The sequence below is a fragment of the Vipera berus genome (assembly GCF_964194415.1).
Source record: "Vipera berus genome assembly, chromosome: 1".
Classification (NCBI taxonomy): domain Eukaryota; kingdom Metazoa; phylum Chordata; class Lepidosauria; order Squamata; family Viperidae; genus Vipera; species Vipera berus.
The window spans coordinates 274,218,572-274,230,727 of record NC_138202.1 but is presented as its reverse complement, the minus strand read 5'-3'; the positions used below and the strand labels follow the sequence as shown (position 1 = coordinate 274,230,727).

Genomic DNA, 12,156 nt, shown 5'->3' with positions numbered 1-12,156 from the left:
TAAAACATTTATTTCATGATGAATTAGATGGTATATAATCATATGATTGTATGAAAGGATGTATATGACAAAAGGTTATCTTTAGGAATATGTACTGGTACTCAAGGAAAGAAAATGACACTAATGGGCTAGATTTTTATTGATCCTTATGTATCCATAACCTAAGGAACATAATGATCACTCCCTCCAAGTTGCAGCAATCGTCCTATTGTTACCTCAGCCTTTTTAAGTCATTAACCCATCTGTCTCCCATCCTTTTCTTGTAGTTCATTTCTTCCTCTTCTTCAATGATTTCCCGGATTTTATGCTTTACTTCTTTATCGTTGACAACCACAAAGGTCCAAGGTTCAGTATGTGCCCCACTAGGAGATGTTCCTTTAATTGAAATAAAAAGGAAGTATTATTGGATTAAAAAATAAATCTACCTGATGATCCTCTAATAAAAGAAAAAGTAGGCTTCACATCTTTGAAGTTTACCTCATCTGTTTTGGAACTGGGATACAAGTATGTGCTAAGATTACAGCAGTCAGTTAGATAATTGGTTAGATTAACTTCAACTGACTAAAAACTTTTGATCATCAAAATATGAAACAACAAAGCTAATTTTAATAAAGTAATGGATCAAGATCCTCAGAAAGGCATTCTGTTCATAGAAGAGAAAGCTTTGGGAAGGTGGGCACCTCCTGTGACTTATAGAGGCAATATAAGGGATAACTTTTGCTTCCAAATAATTATCTTATTCATATTTGTATTTTGTATTTGTATTTATTGGATTTTTATACCGCCCTTCTCCCGAAGGACTCTAACACTGCTGTTTATTTCCATTTCACCTTATATGAGCAACCCTAGAATTACTGTATCTTAAAGATGCACTTCCTGAGGCTACATGGTTTATACCAAAAGCCTGTGCTATAATTGAAAAATAATTTACACAAATACAAGCAAGCAGTTGTCTTTATCTTAATTCAACTTAATAGACCTGCTTCTTACCATATGGACACATGCACTTTTCTTATGTTAAATGAGCAGTGTGGGAATTATTGAGGAAAATTGGAAAGAGTCTATGTCACAGCTCACTTACATTGGCCCAGTTTTGTAATATAGCTTATTCATTGTGGTCCATATTTTTCACACAATCTTGATAGTATGCAAATTCTTCCACAATTTGAGCCAGTAATTTAAGCCAGTATTAATACACACCACACACAAGTCTGTTTGTCTATCATCATCATCATTATTATCTATCTATCTATCTCTCTATCTCTCTATCATCTATCTATCTTTCTATCTAACTTTCTATCTATTTATTTCTATCTATCTATCATCTATCATGTTGGGAGAGAAATTTTGAAAGATACTGAAACCAACACTGAATCATTATAGGAAGATTTTCACATAGTGCACCATCTTCTTCCTAATATTGTTTATTCCTATATAATATCCCTTTGACTAATATTTTTGAAGTGAAAGATAACAGGATGCTAGAGTAGCTACTCTAGATTTTAATTATATGCAAGAAATCCATTCACAAAGGGTATTACCTGCAGTTTTAATCACATTGTCAATTACTTCTCTTGGAACTGGCTCATCACTGATGAATCTAACAGATCGTCTTTTTGTGAGAAGCTCATAAAAATCCTTTGATCTTTTGACCATGTCTTCTTCAGAGTAACGCTCAGTTGAATAAGGGATGTGAGCTAATTCATTCCATTCATCATCTGCAGGAGAAGGTGGAGGAAATAATACAAAAATAAACATAAAACAGGGTAAAGGATTTCAATTATTCCTTCTGGGAAAGAAAAACTGTAATCTTTGGTCCTATTAACTGTATGTCAACAAAGAGTTCTTTGGGAAATAAGTAATATTTACGGAAGACTATCAGAAGTAATACCTTTTCCTACTTGTTGAGCCTTGGGGGTGCATACAGAAAAAGGCAAGTCTCTGGCATCTCCATATAGAGCTAGGAAACAACAACAATTCTGGCTAAAATCTTGCAGAACCATTGCCTTAAAATGAGTGTAGACCAGGGGTGTCAAACTCAATTTCATTGAGGGCCGCATCAGCATTGCAGTTGCCCTCAGGGGGCCAGGTGGGTGTGGCCTACTGGGTGGGCATGGCTAGAGTGCATATGGCCTACTGGGTGGGCATGGCCAGCTCTACATCGTTCGCATCAAGGCTGCCTATGGGGGCCTGGGCAGGAGTGGGACAGATCTGAGGGTCTCTGGCAGAAGGAGGGTCTCTGGGCCAGGGCCAAGGCAGTGGGGGCCATTCCCTCACTGTTTCCAGGATGGCTTCGTGGGCCGCATGAAACCACTTCGTGGGCCGGATCTGGCCCCCGGGCCTTGTGTTTGACATGTCTGGTGTAGACCAAGAATGGCCTATGGAAAGTATCAAAGTGTAGCTTCATTGCTTAAATGAAGACTAGCTTCATTTGTGCTTTAAGGTAGGAGCTGGACCTTAAAAACCTAGAGAACAACAGATTTGTCTTTCCTGCTATTGACAGTATTTGACTGATTAATCTCTGGGCACTAACTTTATCTGGGAGCAGGAGTATAAGTAAACATTGCCTCTGTGTCTTGAGGCAAACATCTTAATGGCTACCTCAAAGGTGATGGACTTCCAGTGTTAAGCCTCCCTGGCTATAGTTATTCAGGTTGGAGTAAAGGAGAAGTGCCACACAAGTGCTTCTTCCCACCAGCAGCACTGACCCGAAGTCTCATGAGCAAAGGGTGAAAGAAGCTAACAGCAAGTGCTGAGAAAGACACCAGGTGCCAAAAGCAATATTTCCATCCTGTAGTCCAGGCCTTTCTCAGCCTCTTGACTAGAGGAGGCAATCCAAATGACTAGAGGAGGAGGAAGATACTGGAGGAAGTGTCACTGCTGCTGCTGACTGAAGCAACAGCTAATTCAAGAATGGGATGATTATGCTAATATCACTTTGGTACCAAATCAAACGGTTCCTGTTTGCGTAAGCTTTTAAAAGTTTTCAACCCAGTTTGCCTTGAATTGTTGATCAGTATAGCTGCTTTGCTGATGAGTTAGTTGTCTTATGCTCTGATTGCTGAAATTTTATTTTTGCACCGTTTTTAAAATCTATGTACGCTACTATTCTATTGCAGATGAAACTGCAGTTTACAATGTTTTAAAAGTACAAAAGAAAATAAAAGATGCTAGCAGCTGCAGAATGATTTCTCCCTTTACATTCTAATCTAAGCTGTACAGAAAAACACATTCTTTTTTTCCTAAATAGTGTAAGAATGTATTATTTCAGCTACGTGTTTTCTGTCTTTCATAGTAAAAAGAGGCAGAAAGAAATGCCTCCCATTTCTTTAATTTCCAAACAAAAGAATCAGTGGAGGAGGGCTACTAATGACATAGAGTGTTCCTCATACTGCTTGTTTAGTGCCTAAGAAGGGCTTCCTACTTTGCCATTTAAATTTGTTGTATGGCAAATCATCAATGTTCATGAACCTTTAAGAAAATATCTTTCTGATTAAAATATGAAGGAGGCTGCAATGATCCATGGGTTAAACATAGGAGAACAAAACTGACCCCTAGCAGAAAAAGCTATGATACTAAAACACTGTGTTCTGTAGACCAGTGTTTTTCAACCTTTTTTGGGCAAAGGCACACTTGTTTCATGAAAAAAATCACGAGGCACTCCACCATTAGAAAATGTTAAAAAATTTAACTCTGTGCCTATATTGACTATATATAAAGTAATTCTCTTGAATAGGAATCAAATAAACACAAAGAAAGTATTTTATAATTACTTTTCAATTTTTCCCACGGCACACCAGGCAACATCTCGCGGCACACTAGTGTGCCGTGGAACAGTGGTTGAAAAACACTGCTGTAGACTTGCCACTTAATGTTTTGAAGATAGTGCTCTGGGTTGTTTTCTTTGGATGCTGACAGGACTTTAAAAAGTGCTTTAACTTTTCACACTCTGTCATCATACGCTATTAAGTGACTGTTCTGAATGCACCCAAGCCATAGGGTTGCTTAAAAGCCGTGAACCTCTGGCTTTTATCAGCATGACTAAAAGTGTGTCTTTTTCATCCTACTAATCAACACACTATGGGGTATGAGTTCAGTCCATTTTCTCATTTCTTCATTGCAAAGCTTTCTGTTACCACCCTCACAACCTGTTGTGGCCCCGGCTCCCGAGCCTGTTTGACCCGAGGAAGAGGACTCTGAGGATGATGGGGAGGAACTGGCAATGCCTCCCTCTCTGGGACCCTCCCCTCTAGCAAGGTCTCCCTCTCCGGGGCCCTCCTTTCTGGCAAGGCTTCTGTCTCCATCTGAAGGCCGACAGGAGCAGCCTGTAATTAGCCAGGCTGGAAACGAGCCCGAGCAGCTGCAGCAGATGGGGAGTGACTGTCGTGTCTCCGGCGGGTTCCCGGTAAAGAAAAGAGGACAGCAGGCTTCAACTCAATCAGCTGTTTATTGCCTCACAGGAACAAACAAGCAAGTGTGAACCCCCCTTATATAGAGACGCCGACGAGTCTCTATTCAATCCCAGTCCTAGGATTTTTCCCGCCGTTTCGGTTTCCTCCAATCCGCGCAGACCGCGTGTGCAGCTGTCAGATTCAGCTGTCAACTGTAGCCGCGTGTGGAGCTGTCATCAGAAACTGCGTGTACGGCTGTCAGCTGTCAAGAGAGCTGTCACTTGCGTTTCTTACATTGAACAGTGTTTAAACTCACATATATTACATTCCTTCCCCCCCAACAAATAAACAGTTATTTATTTAATTTAATTTTAATTTAATAATATTTCTATACCGCCCTTCTCCTGAAGGACTCAGGGCGGTGAACAGGGCAAGAATAAAAATACAGGATTACAAAAGTTAAAAAATAATTAAATACATGCCCATATACTAAAAACAATTAATACATCTTAAAACCCCAATAAAATAACAATAACAACCCCCCCAGTCCCCCATCAGGCCAGGCCAGCTTGTTCAAAAAAGTATGTTTTTAGCTCGCGGCGAAAGGAGCGAAGATCGGGCGCCGTCCGGAGCTCAACCGGTAGCTGATTCCATAGCTCCGGGGCGCCCACAGAGAAGGATCTCCCCCTGGGGGCCACCAATCGACATTCTCTGACCGGTGGCACCCTGAGGAGGCCCTCTCTGTGGGAACGCACAGGGCGGAGGGAAGTTGATGCCGGCAGCAGGTGTTCCCTAAGGTACTCTGTACCCCTGCCATGTAGGGCTTTGAACACCATTACTAGTACCTTGAATCTCACCCGGAAGACAACTGGTAACCAATGCAGCTCAAGGAGCAGAGGTGTAACGTGGGAGTATCGGGAGACTCACAACACAACTCTCACGGCTGCATTCTGTACCAGTTGGAGCCTCCGGGTGGTCCTCAAGGGCAGCCCCATGTAGAGAGCGTTGCAGTAGTCTAGTCGAGAGGTCACGAGCGCGTGAGTGACCGTGCATAGATCATCCCGGCTTAGATAGGGCCGCAACTGGCGCACCAGGCGAACCTGGGCGAAAGCCCCCCTAGTCACAGCCCCTATGTGATCTTCCAAGGTAAGCCGTGAATCTAGGAGGACTCCCAAGTTGCGAGCCCTATCTACGGGGGGTAATAGTTCACCCCCCATAGAAAGAGGTGGAATATCCGAATAGACCCGGGATGAAGGTATGCAAAGCCACTCAGTCTTGTCAGGGTTGAGTTGAAGTCTGTTCCTCCCCATCCAGACCCGAACCGCCTCCAGGCAACGGGACATCACGTTGAGGGCATCACTGGGGTGGTTTGGGGTCGAAAGGAAAAGCTGGGTATCATCAGCGTACTGATGATACCCAACTCCAAAACCACGAATGATCTCACCCAGCGGTTTCATATAGATGTTGAACAGGAGAGGCGAGAGGACCGACCCCTGAGGAACTCCACAAACGAGAGACCTCGCGGTCGACCTCTGCCCTCCTGTCAACACCGACTGTGAACATCCCTGGAGATAGGAGGAGAACCACTGTAAAACCGTGCCTCCCACTCCCAATCCCCTGAGACGCCGCAGCAAGATACCATGGTCGATGGTATCAAAAGCCGCTGAGAGGTCTAATAGGACTAGAACAGAGGAATGTCACCTGTCCCGAGCCCTCCAGAGATCATTCACCAGCGCGACCAATGTCGTCTCCGTGCTGTACCCGGGCCTGAAACCCGATTGGTACGGGTCTAGATAATCCGCTTCATCCAGGACCAGAGGGAGCTGATGCGCCACCACACTCTCAACAACCTTCGCAAGAAAGCGAAGGTTGGAGACGGGACGAAAGTTGTTCAATACAGCTGGGTCCAAGGCAGGCTTCTTGAGGAGAGGCCTCACCACCGCCTCTTTCAAGACGGCAGGGAAGCTACCCTCATTCAGAGAAGCCGATATAACTGCCTGGAACCAGCTGCGTGTCCTCTCCCGGGCTGCATAAACCAGCCAGGAAGGGCACGGGTCCAATAAACATGTGGTGGAGCTCAGCCTCCCCATGATCCTGTCCACTTCCTCCGGAGTCACAGAATCAAACTCCTCCCAGGTAATACCGACAAGACCGCCCGCGTCCTGATCGCCAGACTCTGCCCAGTCACAGTCCAGACCGGTCCGAATCCGAGCGATTTTGTCCGACAGATGTTGGTTAAACTCCTTGGCACGACCCTGCAAGGGTTCTTCCCTCACCTCTTGATTCAGGAGGGAGCGAGTCACCCTAAACAGGGCGGCCGGGCGATTATCTGCGGACGCGATAAGGGTAGCGAAGTGGTTAGACCTCGCCTCCCTTATCGCAGCGAGATAAGACCTAATATAGGCTCTTAGTCGCAATCGGTCGGATTCGGATCGGCTGGATCTCCAACCGCTCTCTAGGCCCCGTCTCCGACGCTTCATCTCCCGGAGCTCCGTGGAGAACCATGGAGCTCGACGGGATCTGCACCGGGTCAGGGGCCGCAAAGGTACAACTCGGTCAAGAGCCTCAGTGGCTGCCCTTTCCCAGGCTTCCACTAAGGCATCTGCCGAGCTGTGAGCAAGGGAGGCAGGTGGGGACCCCAGCGCCGCCTGGAACCTCTCGGGATCCATTAAGCGTCTGGGGCGGTACCATTTAATTGGTTCCACGCACCCACGGCGGGGGGTGGCAAAATGGAAGACCAGCCGCAGGAGATGATGATCGGTCCATGACAGGGGCATAACAATTGGGGAGCCCGCACCAAGATCATCTAACCACCGTCCAGATAAGAAAACTAGGTGAAGGGTGTGGCCTCCCTCATGAGTCGGTCCCGAAATTACTTGCGTCAGGTCCATGGCCGTCATGGAAGCCATGAACTCCCGAGCCAACTCAGATGATCCTCCCAGCGATGGTAGATTGAAGTCCCCCAAAACTATAAGTTTCGGGAACTCAATCACCAACCCAGAGAGGACATCGAGAAGCTCAGGCAGGGCTGCTGCTGTGTGACTAGGCGAAAGGTACACCAGTAGCAAGCCCAACTGCGCACCAGGGCCGCATCTCAAAAAGAGAGACTCACACCCGACTATCTGGGGAACGGTGGCCTCCCGCGGACACAAGGTCTCCCTCATAACAACAGCCACACCCCCGCCCCTACCCTGAGCCCGAGGCCGGTGTAGCACCCGGAAACCTGGTGTTGCATGGTGTTGTGTTCGGACGTTCATTTGGCCTGACCCTTGGGTTTCAGCCAAACGTAGTCCCGTAGGTATGCCGGTGGTCTTCTTGTTCTGCTGGAGCGATGTAGGGGTTGGTCCATAGTCCTTTCCCTGGGAAGGGGAATAGTCGTTGCGGGCTCTGGGTTGTCTGGATGCCTGGAAGCAGCAGTGGGGCTTGCCGGTGTGATAGGAATTTCTTCTGGATCTGGGAGGTTCCTGTTCCCCTCGTGTTGGGGCAATTCCACTGTGTTAGGGGTAATGTGAACAGGTTCCCCTGTAACTGGGGGTGCCTCTGGGCCCGAGGGGTGGTTGCTCAGTCCTCTCTTTCTTAGCTGGTCAAGGTGACATCTTATCTGCCAGCCCCCTTCCCCCTCAACCAGATATAATGGCCCCAGGCAGCCATTTGTCTCCCAGTTCGAAATTCCTGGCCCAAACAAGATCGCCAGTGTTAAATTGATGTGGTGGGACTGGTAGTTCAGGTTCAGTAGTTACCCTGTCCGGGTGCAGTCTGTCAAGTCTGGTGGTCAGGCGACGGCCCCATCGTAATTCCGCAGGGCTTTTGCCCGTAGCTGTACAGGGGGTTGAGTGTTGTGCTAACAGGAACTGTGCCAGATGCTGGTGCCAGTTGCCGGAGATGATACGGCGCAATGAGTCTTTGGTAGCTCTTACCATAACTTCTGCCAGGCCATTGGTGGAAGGCCAGAAGGGAGCCGAGGTAACATGTTTAATTAAGTTGGCCTTGGTGAAAATCTGGAAATCAGCAGAAGTGAATTGTGGTCCATTGTCAGACACTATAATATCTGGGAGACCGTGTGTGGAGAAGAGCCCCCTAAGCACTTGTACAGTGCTGGCTGTGGTCAGACATCTAACTGGGATGACCTCTAGCCACCTACAATAAGGAACAGCTGTCCTTGGAAGGGTCCGGCGAAATCTATATGTATCCTTGACCAGGGTCTGTGCGTAGGCCCCCACTTGTGTAGTGGTGCATGAGGGGGTCCTGGTCTAGACTGCTGACATGGGTAGCATCCAGCTACGTGCTTTTCTATGTCTTTGTCTATGCCTGGCCACCACAGATAGCTCCTAGCTAAAGCTTTCATTTTTACTATCCCAGGATGACCCTCATGCAGTGTTAGGAGAGTCTTGGTCCTGTGTTTCTTGGGGATGACCACCCTGCTCCCCCATAACACACATCCCTGGTGTGTTGATAATTCATTTTTTCTATTGTAATAGGCCTGGAACTCCGCCCTGGGCAATGGCCCTGCCATCCTGAGGTTACCCATGCTAGTATCCTACTCAGAAGTTTGTCTGAGGCTGTCACTGAGGCTATGTCCTTAACCTGCAGGGGGCAATCGGGAAGTTCATCGATGGCCAGGATTTGTCCCCCGGATGCAGGGTCTGGCTCAAAATCTGCTAAGGGGAACCTGCTTAGTCCGTCAGCATGACACATTTCCCTACCAGGTTTGTGGAGTAATTTAAATGAATAAGCTGACAGAAATGTGGACCAACGCAGGACTCTAGGGGACAGAATTTGGGGGGTTTGTTTGTTGACAGTGAAGAGTCCCAATAAGGGTTTGTGGTTGGTGAAGATCGTAAATTCCCGACCGTATAAATAATCTTGAAATTTTTTAACCCCAGCGACAATGGCCAATGCCTCTTTATCAATCTGGGCGTAATTTCTTTCAGCTTTTGATAAGGTTCTGGAATAGTATGCTATTGGTTTCTGGGCCCCTCCCTCCTCCAAATGGCTAAGTACGGCGCCAACCCCATTTGGAGAGGCATCGCAAGCTATGCAGATGGGTTTGTGCTCATTATAATAGGTTATAGTATAATTATTGGACAATAACTCCTTCAGTTCCTTGAAGCAAGCTTCATGGAGGGAGGTCCATTCCCATGGGGTGTTTTTATCTAGAAGCCTGTGTAAGGGCTCTGCCCTAGCTGCTTTGTGAGGGAGGAATGTATGATAGAAGTTTAAGAGCCCCAAAAAGGCTTGCAGCTCTGCTTTGTTTTTTGGTGCTGGTGCTTTTTTAATTGCCCTAACCTTGGATTCTGTGGGGAGAATCCCCTGAGCATCTATTCTGAATCCCAGAAATTCTGTGGATTGTACTCCTATGGAACATTTTTCCTTTTTCAATTTTAACCCTGCGGCTTGAAATCTGCCTAGCACTGTTTCTAACCTCTCTGCAAGCTTTTCTTCATTTTCCCCAGCTATCAAGATGTCGTTGAAATACGGACACACCCCCGGGATGCCTTTCAAAGTTCGCTCCATGATTTCTTGGAAAATCCCCAGTGCAGCTGAAATGCCAAACTGGAGTCTGTGAACTTTGAAAGCCCCGCGGTGTGTAACTATCATCTGCGCATCTGCCGTCTCCCTGGTGACAGGGAGCTGCAAGTAATCATGCGCGAGATCCAGCTTACAGAAGATGGCGCCGGACTGAATAGCCGAGAGGACATGCTTCACTGCAGGAACAGGGTAAGCATGGGGGTTCAGGGCCCGGTTAAGGGTGGCCTTATAGTCTGTGCAAATACGCACCTCCCCATTAGGTTTTAGGGGGGTGACTATAGGAGTCTCCCAGGTTCCTCCCTCCACGGGTTCAAGCACCCCTAGTTTAATCAGGCGTTCCAGTTTGTCCTCAATTTTTTTCTTGAGGGTGAATGGAACCCTTCGGGCCTTAATTCTAACAGGAAGGACTTTGGATTTGAGTTTTAGGGAGATTGGGGCCCCTGTGTATTTCCCCAGGGAGCCATCGAATACGTCTGCAAACTGTTTGCAGACGGATTCGAGGCTTTTGGCCTGGGTGTAGTGCACTCCTCCTATCCAAATTCCCAGAGCCTGGAACCAGTTAAGTCCGATAAGGCTAGCCCCCTTTCCATGGGTTACAAGGACTTCAAGGGGTCCCTGGAATTTTTTTTATTTAACGTGTAGCGTGGCAATTCCCTTAATTCTAATTGGGGCTTGTTGAAAATCTGCCAGTTTCATGGGGGTAGGCTTAAGGGAAATCCTCCTTTTGCTGAGGCCGCAAATGTTTTTAAAAGTGTCCATTGAAATTATTGAGATGGAGGACCCAGAGTCCACCTCCATTTCACAAGGAATTCCTTGTAATTGGACCCTGATTCTAATCTTGGGCCTTAGTAGTTGGTGGACATTTAAGCAGCTGTCAGGTTTACCTAGCCAATTTGTAGTTTGTACTGAGGGCTTTGGGGGCTCTGTGTCTGAGGGAAGGGGGTTGGTCATACCTGGCAGGGAAGAATCCAGGTCATTAACGTTTCCACGGTTCTTGCTGCAGCAGATGGTACAGATGTGGCCGGTCTTGCCGCATTTGTGGCATCTGGCATTCCTGAATTTGCAGGATGCCCGTGGGTGAGGTGCTCTGCAGCTTGCACAACTTTGTCCTGAGTTTGTTGTGTGGGGAGTTTGCAGTCTGTTAGGGCCTCTTCTGTCATTCCGTTGTGTCTGAGACTTCATATATTGTTGTTGGAGTGTGTTGATTTCGTTGTCGGGCTCCGTGGTTTCCTCCTCGCTCTCGGCTTGAAGGCATTGATGTACCGACCCATTGGCCCTGTTGGGGGGGGTCTTGATGTTCATCACGCTTGGCTTCGTAAGCCCGGATTTCGCTCACTACCTCAGTGAGGCTCATGGTCGGCTTGGCGACTATTTTCCTCTGGAGCCGCTTGTCCATGAGTCCGAGGACAATCTGGTCCCGGATCCTATCTTCTAGGTCCGGGAAATGACACCAGCGTGCGGCGTGTTGAACGGCCGCAACAAAGTCGGTTGCCACTTCCCCGGACCTCTGGGTTCACTGGGCGAATTGGAGCCGCCAGTAGAGCTCTGATTGGGCTGGTACGAAATGCTTGGTTAGCATATCCGTCAGCTCCACATATGCAAAGGCAATAACTGGGTCTGGATTGCAGAGGCCGGCCGCGACATCGTATACGGCTGAGCTGCTGAGGCAAAGTAGAGCTGCAGCCTTCATGCGGTCTTCAGTTATTCTGTTGAACAGGAGGTAGCCTTTGACTTGACCCAGGTGCGATTCCCATCGCTCTGGGTATTTGAGGTCGAACTCCTTGATTTGTCCAACCGCTGCCATGCTATCTCGGTAATTACTGCTTCACGGTTATTACGGGAATTAGTTTCCCCCAGTGACTTTGCTCAGTGACTAGTCAGCTCGTGACTTCGCTCTTATAAACTCCGTGAAGCAGTACCACCTTCGTCACCAGTTGTCGTGTCTGCGGCGGGTTCCCGGTAAAGAAAAGAGGACAGCAGGCTTCAACTCAATCAGCTGTTTATTGCCTCACAGGAACAAACAAGCAATTGTGAACCCCCCTTATATAGAGACGCCGGCGAGTCTCTATCCAATCCCAGTCCTAGGATTTTTCCCGCCGTTTCGGTTTCCTCCAATCCGCGCAGACCGTGTGCGCAACTGTCAGATTCAGCTGTCAACTGTAGCCGCGTGTGGAGCTGTCATCGGAAACCGCGTGTACGGCTGTCAGCTGTCAAGAGAGCTGTCACTTGCATTTCT

General features: G+C 47.5%; 1 protein-coding gene across 1 annotated transcript in view; it reads right to left on the bottom strand.

The window, feature by feature from the left end:
* IYD (iodotyrosine deiodinase) overlaps positions 1 to 12,156 on the bottom strand; it is a 31,003-nt gene that overhangs the window by 16,378 nt on the left and 2,469 nt on the right. Inside the window, exons 2-3 of the mRNA XM_081314199.1 lie at positions 1,542 to 1,718; positions 216 to 375 (exon numbers count right to left, since the gene is read on the bottom strand). Of these exons, the coding sequence (XP_081170325.1) occupies positions 216 to 375; positions 1,542 to 1,718 (337 nt within the window). The remainder of the gene's footprint in view (positions 1 to 215; positions 376 to 1,541; positions 1,719 to 12,156) is intronic.